Source organism: Podarcis filfolensis (genome assembly GCF_964270895.1).
Source record: "Podarcis filfolensis genome assembly, chromosome: 17".
NCBI classification, from domain to species: domain Eukaryota; kingdom Metazoa; phylum Chordata; class Lepidosauria; order Squamata; family Lacertidae; genus Podarcis; species Podarcis filfolensis.
In genome coordinates, this window is record NC_139621.1 from 10,441,845 (window position 1) to 10,456,270 (window position 14,426).

The window sequence follows — 14,426 nt, forward strand, 5'->3', positions numbered from 1 at the left end:
GCTGCTTAATAATAATAATAATAATTTATTTATTTATACCTGCCCATCAGGTCAGGTTTCCTCAGCCACTCTGGGCGGCTCCCAACAGAATATTAAAAACATGATAAAACATCAAACATTTAAGATTTCCCTAAACAGAAAGAACCATTGTGATGTAGTGGTTAAAATGCTAGACATGGAAGACCAGGGTTTGGACCCCCCCCCCTGCTGTGAAACTCACTGGGTGAACCTGGACCAGTCGCCGCCTCTCTTCCTGACCTACCTTACAGGGTTGTTGTGGGAGTTAAATAAGGAGAGGGAAGAACCACACAAGCCACTTTGAGCTCCTTGGAGAAAAAAGGCTGGGTTATAAACTCAATGGTGGGGGGGGTGGGAGAAGATAATAAATCACCTTGGAAAACATGGGGCAGAAGGATGGAGCCATGGCAGCAGACTCGGTTCTTGCCCACCGCAGGGTCACACGAGAAGACCACGACTTTGAGGAGCTGGGCGTCCTCAAGCTCCAGCTGGAAGGAATGGTTGAGACTGAGGAAGGCTGCTTGGCAAGGCAGCAGGGCCGTGCGGGCCTTGTTGACCGAGTCCACCTGTAGGACACAGAAGACCTCCTTCGCTTCAGCCTTGGGGGGCCTAAAGTCCTGCACCCCCAGAAGGTGGATGCTGACCAGGCCGGACAGGTGCTGAAGGCAGCCGGGCTGCTCGGCGAAGCTGTACGGTCGAAAGGACCCCCCTTCGAGACCCAGGCAGGCCTCAGGCTTTGCCAGGAGGTCTGGGGAGTCGCCGTCACTCAGGTAGCCCCCTTTGCTGGCGGCCTTGGCCCGCGCCAGGGTCTGCCGGGAAGCCACGCTGCTGTCGAGGTGGTAGCGGCTGATGACGTTGCCCGACTCCTTGGGAGAGGGGCCTCCGTCCGGCTCTCTGGTCCGGGAGCTGCGCAGGCTCAGCTTCCGCCTCAGTTCCGGAAGCTTCTTCATCTTCATCGAGAGGCTGCGAACGGGGCCCGGGGACTTGGCCTTGGAGACGGAGTGGCCCTTCTTGGGGGCACTGGGGCTCTGGGCTGCTGACATGGCACCCACGGCCCTCTCCTCAGGCTCCGCACTAGCGACTGCCGCTTTCCCTGCGGAGAGAAACTGTATAAGATAGGTCAAACCAAGTGCCACTCACCCAGTGGGTATCACGCCCGAGGCGGGGAAAAGAGTGGCAGCTGGGCTCTGGGGTGCTGTTCCGACTGGGGCTGGTGGAAGCCGTAGTCCAAGACCCCTGGAGGGCACAACGTGGGCAAAGTCTCCGTTACAACGGCACTGCAAAGAAGAATATGCCAAAGCCAAACAAAACACGCACTAGAGAACCCACAATTCAGCACCGCAGGACCATTTTCACAGGAAATGGTTATTATTGACAGGTGTATCAGCAGCTTCTCAATAAAGATTCATTCAAAGAAATGCACAAATATAGTGGTGCCTTGGTACTCAAACGCCTTGGTTCCCAAATGCCGAAAACCCAGAAGTGTTCCGGTTTTTGAATGTTTTTCTGAAGCTGAACGGCCGATGCGGCTGTCGGCTATTGTTTCTGGGGCACCTGCACCAACCAGAAGCTGCGCCTTGGTTTTCAAACATTTCGGAAGTCAAACGGACTTCCGAAATGGATTAAGTTTGGCACTTTTGTTTTTGCTATTTATTTTGCATTTTTGCTTTTGAGGCTTTTTCAGTTAATTTGTTTTTGTGACTGTGTGGAACCCAGTTCAGCTACAGATAGATAGATAGATAGATAGATAGATAGATAGATAGATAGACAGATAGACAGATAGATAGAAAGAAAGAAGCCCCCCATCCAAACAATGACTATCATCAGTGCAGGTAAGGGAAAAATAATAATTTTAATTTTTATCATCTACAATACTGTCTTATTTCTTTTATAGTACAGTACATTGCTTATTGCTTTCATTTTATGGATCAATGGTCTCGTTAGATAGTAATATTCATGTTAAATTGCTGTTTTAGGGGTTGTTTTTAAAAGTCTGGAATGGATTAATCCATTTTGCATGACTTTCTATGGAAAAGTGTGCCTTGGTTTTGGAACGCTTTGGTTTTGGAACGGACTTCCGGAACGGATTAAGTTTGCGAGCCAAGGTACCACTGTAATCCAAACCAGAGACTCCCAAAACTTTTTGAGCCACCGCCCCCTTGGTTCCATAAACTCATCCCCAGGGCCCCCTCTGCTACCCCACAAGAAGCATTATTCAGAAGAGAGGTCTGCATGCACAATCCACTATGCAAGAAAGCAACACAATACAACAGCAACAACAAATTGCACATTTGTTCAAAATACGATCAAAACGAATTAATTCAGCACAACTGAAGGAACCTGACCCAGTGATACCAGCTTTTCGAAGTCTGATAGTCATTTACACCTCCAGTGCCCCCCCCCACAATCCCCTTGTGTCTTAGTGCCCCCCAATTAACCCCCCCTCCTCGCAGGACGCAGTGCCAGCCACTCTGTGTGCCACTGATCTAAACTGTCAATAAAGTAGCCTATTAAAATCTGCTTTAGACTGAGTTGGCCTGTAGTGCAATGGGTGCTGTAAGATGCGAACTGGCAGCTGTGAGGCTGGGACTGTGGGGAAGATGAGGACAGAAGGGCAGCTCCCTGGCAATGAGACATCAAGCCAAAAGGAAGGCTGGGAAAGGGCCAGAGGGGCTGAGCAGCAAAGCCTTCCTGTTAAACCAGGGCAAGTGGTTCATCCATCTGAAGGCAGCCCTGTTTAGGGAAGCTTTTAATGTTTAATAGGTTATTGTATTTTAGTGTTCTGTTGGAAGCCGCCCAGAGTGGCTGGGGAAACCCAGCCAGATGGGCAGGGTATAAATAATAAATTATTATTATTATTATTATTATTATTATTATTATTATTATTATCCAAGAGCAGTTCCACGTCAAAACCCTGATGTAGGATACGCGCAACGTCAGAGGAATGAAACTCACATGACGCCCCAAGGCGACCTGGCTTGCTGCCCTGGGACAGCTGTGCCAGAGGGGCAGTTAATTTGACCCAGATGATGAGAAAGGAGAAATGCCACTAGAATGGGGCTGGGAGGCCATGGGGCCAGGAGAGTGGTGGGGGAGGCCATGGGTGAAGCCCAGGGTGGATAAAAATCAATGATTTTTAAAATATATATATATATTTTTATTTAAATAGGGTTTTTAAAATAAAATGCTTTTGGAGGAAAAACATTTCTAAAGATAGTTTTCTGTTTGAATTATATTATGGTCCAAAGGCTATTCATCAGGAAATAAGGATTTAAGTTTTTCATGCGTGCTAAAACTCAGTCTGAGTTTCTTTTTTAAATAATTGTTTAACCACATCAGTTAACGGAAAAGGTAAAAGGTAAAGGACCCCTGGATGGTTAAGTCCAGTCAAAGGCGACTATGGGGTTGTGGCTTGCAGGCCGAGGGATCAGGCGTTTGTCCACACACAGCTTTCCAGATCGTGTGACCAGCATGACTAAACTGCTTCTGGTGCAATGGAACACTGTGACGGAAATCAGAGCGCATGGAAACACCGTTTACATTCCCGCCACAGTGGTCCTCCACAGGTTGCTAGACTACAACTCCCATCATCCCTGACCATCGGCCAATGCTTGCAGGCTCCGACGAGGGGCTGGAATCTGACAACATCCAGCCACAGCTCTCCCACCCCAGGGTAAAAACGTGGGGATCGTCTTAGAAAAATGATCTCTCACCAAAGGCCCGGGACTGGTGGCTGCTGCTCGGTTCCTCCGCTTGCTTCGCTGGCCTTGCATGGCTCGGCGAAGTCCGCAAACCATCGCTACCTGCCTGGTGCGAGTCAGCCAGGTGGAGACCTTCGCCTGCAGCCTTGGCCTCCCTTGGCTTCCCCTTCCTGCTCCTGTTCTCAGCGCCGCTGCCCCACCTCTTGTCGAGGTTGGGGAGCTGAAGGTCCTCATCCTCCGGGATAGGATTGTACCAGATATCCCCTTCGCTGCTGCAGAGCGTGCTGGGCTCCTGCTCCGTACTGGAGCCGGCCGCCGGTTCTTCTGCCCCCTGGGTCTTCCCCGAGGAAAGCACCCAGTGGCGGCTGCTTCTCTCCAGGCTCTGCAGGTACGCCCCCTGGCTGCTGCACTTGGCGCCGATGCTGGAGGTACGGGTCTCTGCTGGGCCGACCAATGGTTCAGCGGCTTCCTTGGGCCCAGTTGCCGCTGAGCCGATGTGGGGATGGCTCTCTGGGGACAGCGTTTCACCGAGGTCAGCAGGTGTCTGTGCAGCATTTGGAGAGCTCAGCTTCCTACTGCGAGGGTCTTCCTGGCTGCTCCAAGCAAACTTGGCCCAGGTTTGCTTCCTCGACACGGTGACGGCGGGCCCTTTGGCGCGTCCATCACCCGGTGGGAGAAGCCCACACTCCGTGGGGGACTCCAAAGCTGCTGGAGCCTCAGAAGGAGAATCTGTGGGGAACAGAAACCAGCATGTTGTGTTTGTGCCTGGTTGTAACGCTCGAGTTCAGAACACACTGAAGTTGTTGCATTAAACATTAGGCAAGGCCTTGTTGAACAATAAGGCGGTTCGCAACTGGAAGGGAACAGAGACTTGGCACAGGAAGCTCTTAGGGAAGCTTTAGGTGCCAGCTATCCTGTTTGGGATGGAGCAGAACAGCTGGCCTGTGGACCAGGTGCAACAGACGGGGTCTCCTCATCTCCCCTTTTCAGGCTACCCCCCATGCAGACATAGGGCAGACTGTTTTGAAGCCTACCTGCCACATGGGGGCATTTTCAGGGCGCTGAAGCAGATGTGGGGAGGGTCAACCTCTCCCCATGTACTGTGAAACCCTCCACGCACACAGACACATAGGAATTAGGCTTGAAAGCAGCCTCACATTGGAGCTACCCAATAAGGGTTGTGCCAACTGAACTCTGGGTCTCTCTTCAAAGTCCACTATAGTGGTACCTTGGTTCTCAAGTGTCTTGGTACTCAAACGCCTTGGTTCCCAAACTTGGTTTTTGAACATTTTTCGGAAGCTGAACGTCCGATGCGGCTGTCAGCTATTGTTTCCAGGGTGCCTGCACCAATCAGAATCTGTGCCTTGGTTTTCAAACATTTCGGAAGTCAAATGGACTTCCAGAACAGATTAAGTTTGGCTCCTTTGCTTTTGCTATTTATTCTGCATTTTTGTTTTTGAGGGTTTTTCAGTTAATTTGTTTTTGTGACTGTGTGGAAACCAGTTCAGCTAGTGATGGATTGAGTGACTGCAGAAATGGGTAAAAGCCCTCCATCCAAACAATGACTATCATTAGTGCAGGTCAGAATTTTTTAATTAAACATCTACAATACTGCCTTATTTATTTTATAGTACAGTACATTGATTATTGCTTTCATTTTATGGATCCATGGTCTCGTTAGATAGTAAAATTCTTGTTAAATTGCTGTTTTGGGGGTAGTTTTTAAAAGTCTGGAACGGATTAATCCGTTTTGCATGACTTTCTATGGGAAAGCGTGCCTTGGTTTTGGAACACTTTGGTTTTGGAACGGACTTCCGGAACGGATTAAGTCTGAGAACCAAGGTACCACTGTACTCTGTTCCCTTCCAGCACTCAGCCTTTCTCCACAGACTGATACTATTAAGGGATTCAGGGCTGCTGAGGCGAACTGGCTAATATGCACGATCGTTCCTAGGGATGAGCTCACTGAGCCTTGAGTGCTTCTGTTTAAACTCTGGAGAAAACTTCTGAAACCATCCAGACAGCAAAGGAGCCCCCAGCAGAAGAAAGCAGCAGGCACAAGCAGATTTCGGAGTATTGCATCCATGCTCTGAATAGAAGCAACCCCCAGAAGCCTTGGGTGAGGACCAACTGGGAGGGGCAGAGGAAAGGTGATGGGGGAAAGGGTCCTGGAGGGGTTCAAGCCCACTCCTACCCGGGCTTGGCCTAAAGACATGCAGGCAAGGCCTGCAATGCAGCTGAGGCCAGGAGGTCCCTCCCATCTCCCAGCTGCTCAGACCCGGTGCCAAGTTGGATTTCCTGTTGTTTACTGCGCAGTCCCCTCCACGGCCAAGAAACAGAGCTCCCTTTGTAGGTCCACGAGTAACTCGGCACACGAAGAGCTCCATTGATCAGGGAGCAGCCCAAGAACGAACATACAAACCACAAAGAAGGCAGCTGGGGAGCAAAAGGGGATGTGGAAGGAGCAGCAAACGATCACAGAACACAAGACTCATAGAGTTAGAAGGCGCCCTGAGGCTCACCTCGTCCAACCCCTGCAATCCAGGAATATGAAGTTGTCCCACACAGGGATCGAACCTGCAACCTTGGTGTTATTAGCATCATTCTCTGACCAAATGAGCTACCCAGATGCTGCTTTGGGATGCGTTGCTCCCAGGAGATGCATTAGAGAAACTTATTTCATTTCCTATAACCTTATATCTGAATACTTCTTTTTCTTTTCCCCAGAGTTTTTACCTGCCACTGAAAGACACACTCAGATGCACAACTGGGAGTAAGAAGGACTACTATGCCACATAATCAACAACCCGAGGGAAAGATTCCAGGAAACCTACTTTTTTAATAAAAATTTTTTTTAAATGATTATTATAGGGTGTTGGTTTTTTTAAAAAAACAGTTATTATTCAGCCCCTCAGTTCCATTAGAATTTTCAGGGAGGTTTACAGTCATAAAATAAAACAATAAAAACATAAAACTACAGTACAAAGTTAGAAACAGCAATTAACTTAAAGGGGAAGGGAGAAATCGGCAACTATTACAAGAACTTCAGAAAGAGATTCCCAGTGCCTGGGTCAGATCTTTGCCTGGCACTGAAAGGCTAGCAGACCCAGAGTTCTGCAAGAAGAGTGCCACCACTGAAAATGCCTTTGCATCTCAGCCCTGCAAGTTTGATTGTTGTTCTCATTTTACAGGAGGAGAACTGAGGCTGAGAAAGTGTGACTTCCCCCACCGGCTTTTCCAGAAAGAAACGAGGTGAACTCAGATCTCCCAGAATTTTGAGCCCATGGGACTGAATGTTGTAGGGATACCGAATGAAGGTTGTTCTCAGTTGTATGGTTTGCCTAGAAAGCCAATTAAAGGAAACAGCAGCTGACATCTCCGGGGCTTGAATACCTGAATGGTACAATTCACACAGCCGTGGGCGCATCGACTGCGATGTGCAGGATTATGCTTCTACCAGGCAGCCACAAAAACAGTGAGTGTGTGTGAAAAAAATGCATTTGTGGTGACAAAACTACACCATGGCCCGGCTAGATTGGCATCATGTGGTGCTCTTGTGTCCATCAGGTGACCAGCAGTTGCATGCACCATCCGCTCCCTGTCTGCCAGATGCTCACCTGGATTGGGGCTGCACAACTCTGGCCTTGGGGTAAAGACACGATACTTCAGGGACAAAGCACTCCTTGTATCCCCCAGGCTGCCTGGCCCTTGCCTGACTCGCCCGCCTGCCCGTTTTCTGCCACCCCAGCCCCTGCCCTCTAGTTGCCACCTTGGGCCAGCCCCTCCACTTTGCTCATGGAATGTGCTACACAAGGCCAGCAGGACCACTGGGTAGAGGGAGCCAAGCACCTCAGGCAGCAGTTGTTGAGGGGCAGCTCTGCCTCTTCTGCTGGAGGGCACACAAGCGGGTGTGCCAGGCGGCCTGTCCTGCACCCACTAAACCAGCCAGCAGCCCTCAGGGGTGTGCCAAGGGTGCTACTTCCGTCCTGTTGCCTGTGCTGAAGATGGAATCCGCTCTCAGCCCAGTCACCTTCAGAACATGGAAGCAAGGAGGGGACCATCTTCCCCCCCCCATACAATTTTATTTTTATTTTGACAAAGTAATAATCATAAATAAATAAGAATATGAATGTGCACCCCACTCCTGCGACCATTCCATGGTAACTATCCAACCTCCCAAAATTTCAACTCCTCTTGGGATGGTTTGGCCCCTTTCCATTTTAACAGTACAAATTCTACAAAAACCTTCCTCAAAATCATTTCTCCTGCGTATTCACCGTCTTACTTTAATGGCACATGTCAATTTATCATTAATAGCTATATCTCACACCTCTTTATACCATTCTTCCATTTGATATTCACCTTGCCCCTTCCACTTCCTAGCTAGAAGAACTCCTGCGGCTGTCAATAAAATTGCGAGCAAGTCCTTCATAACCTTCGTAAATTGATAATAATGCTATCTCGGGACTTTCAGTCAGATTTAACCCAGCAATTTGTTACCTCCTTAAACACCCTTTGCAAAAAAAAAAGTACATTTTACACCCCCACCACATGTGAACATAATTCCTGGTTTCCTGGACCCTCTCCTGGGGACCATCTTGCCCTTAGCCTCAGGCGGCACTGCTGAGCCCAAACAGGCAAATGAGAAGTTGGGCGAGTTTGTGACATGGGGGACCAAACTCTGACCAGGGCCTGTCAAGGTGGGATCTGGAGGGATCCGTGACCTGTTTTTGGGTAGGTGGGGGAGATCCCGGCAGAAGTGTCCCGCCACCTGGAGAGGAAAGAGCCCCCCGACAAGGAAAGACGGCATCCGCCGCCCATCCATCCTTGGCAGCTCCTTCCCCTCGCTTCCTTTTGCCTATTTTAGCAGCAACGGCAGAGGAAATGCCGGAGATGCCTTCTGGCCCCAGCCCTCCAGCGGACCCCCCCCCCCGCCTCTCGCTCGCGCAGGGTGGGGTGGGCTCCTTGGCGGGGGGGCGCACCCACCCCACCCCACCCCCGTCTCCCCGGGGCGCCGTTACCTGGCTCTTTGCGCTGCGCCGCCTTTTTGCGCCCCAGGCGCTCCTTGCCCCGCAGGCGGGAGAAAGTTTTCCGCAGCAGAGGCTGGGCCATCACTCGACGGGGCGGCGGCGGCGTCCTCCCCCCTCTTCCTCCGGCCCCGTCGCCCCGCCTCGCCCGGACCCCGCGCCGCGCTCGGCGGGAGCGAATTCCTCGGATGCCTGCCGAGCCCTGAGCTGCTCCGGCGGCCGCGACTCGGGGGAGGCGGAGAGGAGAGAGGAGGGCCGCCCGCCCGCCCGCCCCGTCGGACTCAGCCCGGAGCCCGCCCAGCCTGGAGGGTCGGCCAGGCCTCTTTTTCGGGCTTCTAGCCGCCCCGAGGAGCGGGCGAGGGGAAGCCACTTCCGCTGGCGTCCCGAGGGGCGCCCGGTTCCTTCCCAGGCTCCATGCGAGGCGGGAGGGTGGCCCGCCGTCCTGGGCCGGGGAGGAGGAGGAGGAGAGGAGGAGGAGGGCGGTCGCAGGACTCAGGACCATCCCTCCGCCAGCCCCGCTGCAGCCCACCCACAGTTGCAGAGGCAGCAGCGCCCAGTGGGCGGATCCAAGCTGCCCTCGGAGAACGGTGGCGATCGCAGTCGCACCGCATGGTCTGAGCCCAAGCGGGACGGACGGCGCCGCCCGGGGCAAAGCGTGCCCAGCTGGCATCACCTCCGACCGTGCAGCTCGAAGGGGCTGTCGCGCCGGCGACCCACCCGTGGGCTCGCCCCCCGTCCGTTTGCTGCTTGGGCCGGCGCTTGTGGGTTTCTTCCCGAGGGGCTGGTGCGATGCGGCCGCCCGCAAGGGTAGATCTGCAGGCTAGATCCGGGTGGGGCAGGGAATCCGCAGAGAAAAGTGTGGGGAGGGGAAATGCTGGGGGGGGGGCAGACGGGGAAGCGGAGAAAACCCACCGTGGAGACTGGAGACACACAGAAGCAACTGGGCGGAGAAGTAATTTGTACGGTTTTAATAGATCAACAGATAGAAATAAAACTACCAGTGTTTACTTATTTTAAGTTTTCCCCCTATATTTTTAGTTCATATTTTAATCTGTAACTGGCTCTGAGCCCTGCCACCCAAAAAGGTGGCATGTAATTAATTAGTTGATATTATTATTATTATTATTATTATTATTATTATTATTATTATTATTAAAAATAAGAGGACTTGTTCAAACAGGCACAACACTTTTTCCTTTACTTTTGCAAGCAACCCCAGATATCTCCAAGTGCGACTGTATAATTTCGACTCGGCCACAGAAAATCTGCAGGGCAAATCCACACTTGTCTCCGTTCATATATACTTAGTGGATCATTTTCATGCCAGCAACACCCCTCACAGAACACCTGGGTGGTGTGGGGAGAGACTTGCCTACCAGAAACATTACCCAAAGTGCAAGGGATGAACACACTGGCATTGATGGAGCCCACAATGTGGTGCCTTTCTCTGCCGGTTGTTCAGAGGCGCAATTCTGGTGTAGGAAATTCATGTTATGGACTCCGTCTATGTGCCCAAGGTTTCTTGACTCCAGAGGGGCACACAAATGGGACATTTGTGGCAGCATGGAGAAAACTCCGTATCTCAGTCATTTCACAAGCTTCATTCATACCACTGGTGTGGCAGAGTTAACACTTTTCCATGGCAAAACCCCACAGCACACACTTTCCTGGGATGGACATTATGGAAAGTCCATGATTTCTACTGATGCTACCCAAAAAAGCTCGGGTGATATGAAAAGTGTACCCATTTCACATAATTCAGATGGCATCAATACCAACTGGGATCCAGTCACAGGAAAGCCACCACCACCACTGTTCTGGTAAACGTGATCTGGGCCACATGGTTCCCTCTGTAATAAAAAGCAAGTAAATGAACCCACACAAAGACCCAGTGATATGCACTCTGGCCCACTTAGCTGCTCTGGGATGTGGCCAAACATTGCACACACCACAGCTATATTATCAGCACTCCACTCAGCAGTCATGAGAATTTTTGCAGGAATGATGCCCAGATTTGGCATGCAGCAACTGATGAGGCTGTGTTTGGGGGACATAATGGAAGTTTATAAAAAAAATTATGCACAGTGTGGAGAAAGGAGATACTGTAGAAAGTTGTTCTCCCTCTCAATTTTCAAGGACAGCGTCCTCCAAGGACTGCTGACAGGCAGGAGAGTCAAAATGATAGGCTTCTGGCTGGCATCTGTCTCAGGAGACAATGGAAGAGTGCCTTCGGGGCTGAAGTCAGACCTTTGCAGAGTTACAGCGCCTGCTGTGGCTGTAGAGACTAATATGGGAGAGACATGTTTTGTTGCAGAAGGGGCAGTTGAAGGTATCTGGTTGTGCCGATGCAGAGGCATTCTCTCTGCACTCCTCCCACTGGTCATTCTTCCGCTGCTCCCTGCTGCACAACCAGGTGCTGTGTTCGTCTGCAAGGGATCCCCAGCTGGCAGGGTTAATGTTGCCAGCTTTCATGTCACATCTGCAGACATCTTTGTAATGCAGAGTTGGTCTGCCAACAGGTCTGGTCCCTGCAGAGCACGTCCTTGGGGGTCCTGACATCTTCCATACCGTGGACATGACCCAAGCCAACGTTGACGCTACTGAGTGAGGAGTGCAAACAAGACGGGAATGTGGGCTTGGGTGAGCACATCTTTGTTTGAGACTCTGGCTAGCCATGTGATGCCCAAAATCTTCCTGACGCAGTGTGTGTGGCATCACTCCTGGCGGATGTAAGTTAAAATAAATAAATAAATAAATAAATAAAAATTTATACCCTGTCCATCTGGCTGGGTTTCCCCAGCCACTCTGGGCGGCTTCCAACAGAATATTAAAATACAATAATCTATTAAACATTAAAAGCTTCCCTAAACAGGGCTGCCTTTAGAGGTCTTCTAAAAGTCTGGTAGTTGTTTTTCTCTTTGACATCTTGTGGGAGGGTGTTCCACAGGACGGGTGCCACTACTGAGAAGGCCCTCTGCCTGGTTCCCTGTAACTTGGCTTCTCGCAGTGAGGGAACCACAAGAAGGCCCTCGGCACTGGACCTCAGTGTCCGGGCAGAATGATGGGGGTGGAGACGCTCCTTCAGGTATACTGGACCGAGGCCGTTTAGGGTTTTTAAGGTCAGCACCAACACTTTGACTTTTGCTCGGAAATGTACTAGGAGCCAGTGTAGGTCTTTCAAGACTGGTGTTATGTGGTCTCGGTGGCTGCTCCCAATCACCAGTCTAGCTGCCACATTCTAGATTAGTTGTAGTTTCCAGGTCACCTTCAAAGGTAGCCCCACATAGAGCGCATTGCAGTAGTCCAAGTGAGAGATAAGTTGCGCATGTCTCGCTACAGGAAAGCAGCATGTTCAACATGCAAGCCCGCTAGACCTTCATTTTGGTACGCCTGTAATGAAATTCACAGCTACGAGATGGTGACTGTCACTAGTTTAAATTAAAGGGGAACTGGATAAATACATGTAGGAGAGATCTGATAAATGGCTACTAGTCATGATGCTTATATATTACCTCCAGTATCAAAGGCAGCAAGCTACTCCCAGTTGCAGGACAAGTTGTGTTCCTACAGGCTCTCTTGGAAGCATCGGCTTAACGACTGAAGAAAACAGAATGCAGGGCTAGACAGGCTGTTTGGGACCGATGGTAGGAATTGGATAAAGCCCACCTCGCCTCCCGCCAGCCTTTCTGCATCCACTCCACAAGGTGAAGCTGACAGACTGCAAGAATTAAGCGGAAGAATTCCTTTCCGCGATTTGTAAACTATGTCCTATTAATACACATTAGCATATTTGCAGCTGCATCACACTGCTGGCTTCTGTTCAACTTTTCATCAACTACAATCTAGAGATCCTCTTCACACGTATGACTGCCAAGCTATGTCTCCCACATCCTATAGCTATGCAGTTGTACATGCATACACAGAGAGCCAAATGCTAACAAGGCTAGGATTGTGCTACAATAAATATATTTGAACCTGTATAGACTAGCCACCAGAGGAATCTTAGCTCATGTTGCTTGTGGGCTAAGTTGCCTACCGCTGAAAAAATGTTTTGCTCTTTGCTGGGAATACATTTGCAGCTGACACATTTTACTTTTCATATGGGATAGATGTTTTTCAGAAAACACGAGCTCCTGAACTCTCAGTGTGTTTTTTAATCACATAAACACCCCTGTGGCAAGCTTCCCTGCCCATTAGTAGGGCATGATCTTTCATGCATTTCCCTGAATTCGAGTCTCTGAGACAGTTTACATTTGCTTTTCACATTTCAACAGAATCTCCCTCTCTGGACATTAAAAGGTAAGTAGCTGTTTGTGCATGCTGTAATCTCACAATTATGAGAAACCAGCCAGAGGCCAGAAGGAAACATAAGTGCTTCCTACATTTCAACCAAATGCTCTCCACGGAGAACTAGCTGGTATAACAGCAGCTGAGAATTGCCTCTTCATCCTCCTCAAAGACTGTATTTGCATGGAAACCAACCTCATAGCATTCAGAGGATTATAGACTCTCCTGGCACATTTCCATTACATTCTCTTGGCTTCAGTGTGTCTGGTTTGTGGCTGCCTCAGAGAGGTATTTTAATAGTACGTTTTGGCCTCTACCCAGCTGCTGCATGTGCATTAGCGCTGTAAAAAAATTCAACAATTGTACCAAACAGCTGTTTAGGGGGAAGGAAGCAGGGGGTGGGGGGGGAGAGGAGACAAATACACTAAGCCCCAGCACTCTGCCTCAGTAAATACTAGTGCAGATACCCCAGCATCATATTTTCATATTAATTCCATTGATTTGGAAGAACACTAAGCAAGTTACAGGATTCAATTCCCCTGCAACTAAGTCATTGGCGGGAAGAATTTCAGGGTTGTTATAGGTTGTTTTTGCTCTCTCCTTATCCCAGTAAGAGGACCTATTTGGAATTAAATTCTACGGAGTTTGACATGGTTTGCTTCTGAGTAAGCATACACAAGATCATTGCTGTAAGACAAATCCATAATAATAATAATAATAATTTGTTATTTATTATTTATACCCTGCCCATCTGGCTGGGTTTCCCCAGCCACTCTGGGCGGCTTCCAACAAAATATTAAAATACAATAGTCTATAGTTTATTGACCTCTAATGGGAGGGCATTCCACAGTGCGGGTGCCAGTAACGAGAAGGCCCTCTGCCTGGTTCCCTGTAACTTGGCTTCTCGCAGCGAGGGAACTGCCAGAAGGCCCTCGGCACTCAACATCAGTGTCTGGGCAGAACGATGGGGGTGGAGACGTTCTTTCAGGTATACTGGACCGAGGCCGTTTAGGGCTTTAAATGTCAGCACCAACACTGTGAATTGTGCTTGGAAACGTACTAGGAGCCAGTGTAGGTCTTTCAGGACCGGTGCTATGTGGTCTTGGCGGCCGCTCCCAGTCACCAGTCTAGCAGCCGCATTCTGGATTAGTTGTAGTTTCCGGGTCACCTGCAAAGGTAGCCCCACGTAGAGCGCATTGCAGTAGTCCAAGCGAGAGATAACTAGAGCATGCACCACTCTTGTGAGACAGTCTACGGGCAGGTAGGGTCTCAACCTGTGTACCAGATGGAGCTGATAAACAGCTGCCCTGGACACAGAATTGACCTGCACCTCCATGGACAGCTGGGAGTCCAAAATGACTCCCAGGCTGCGCACCAGGTCCTTTAGGGGCAC

At 50.0% G+C, this 14,426-nt stretch overlaps 1 protein-coding gene across 1 annotated transcript in view; it reads right to left on the reverse strand.

The window, feature by feature from the left end:
- The window catches only part of SYDE1 (synapse defective Rho GTPase homolog 1), a 21,905-nt gene extending 12,608 nt beyond the window's left edge, over positions 1–9,297 (reverse strand). Inside the window, exons 1-3 of the mRNA XM_083592945.1 lie at positions 8,741–9,297; positions 3,732–4,448; positions 392–1,111 (exon numbers count right to left, since the gene is read on the reverse strand). Coding sequence (XP_083449071.1) covers positions 392–1,111; positions 3,732–4,448; positions 8,741–9,248 — 1,945 coding nt within the window. The 5' untranslated portion in view covers positions 9,249–9,297. The remainder of the gene's footprint in view (positions 1–391; positions 1,112–3,731; positions 4,449–8,740) is intronic.
- Positions 9,298–14,426: the final 5,129 nt, after the last annotated feature.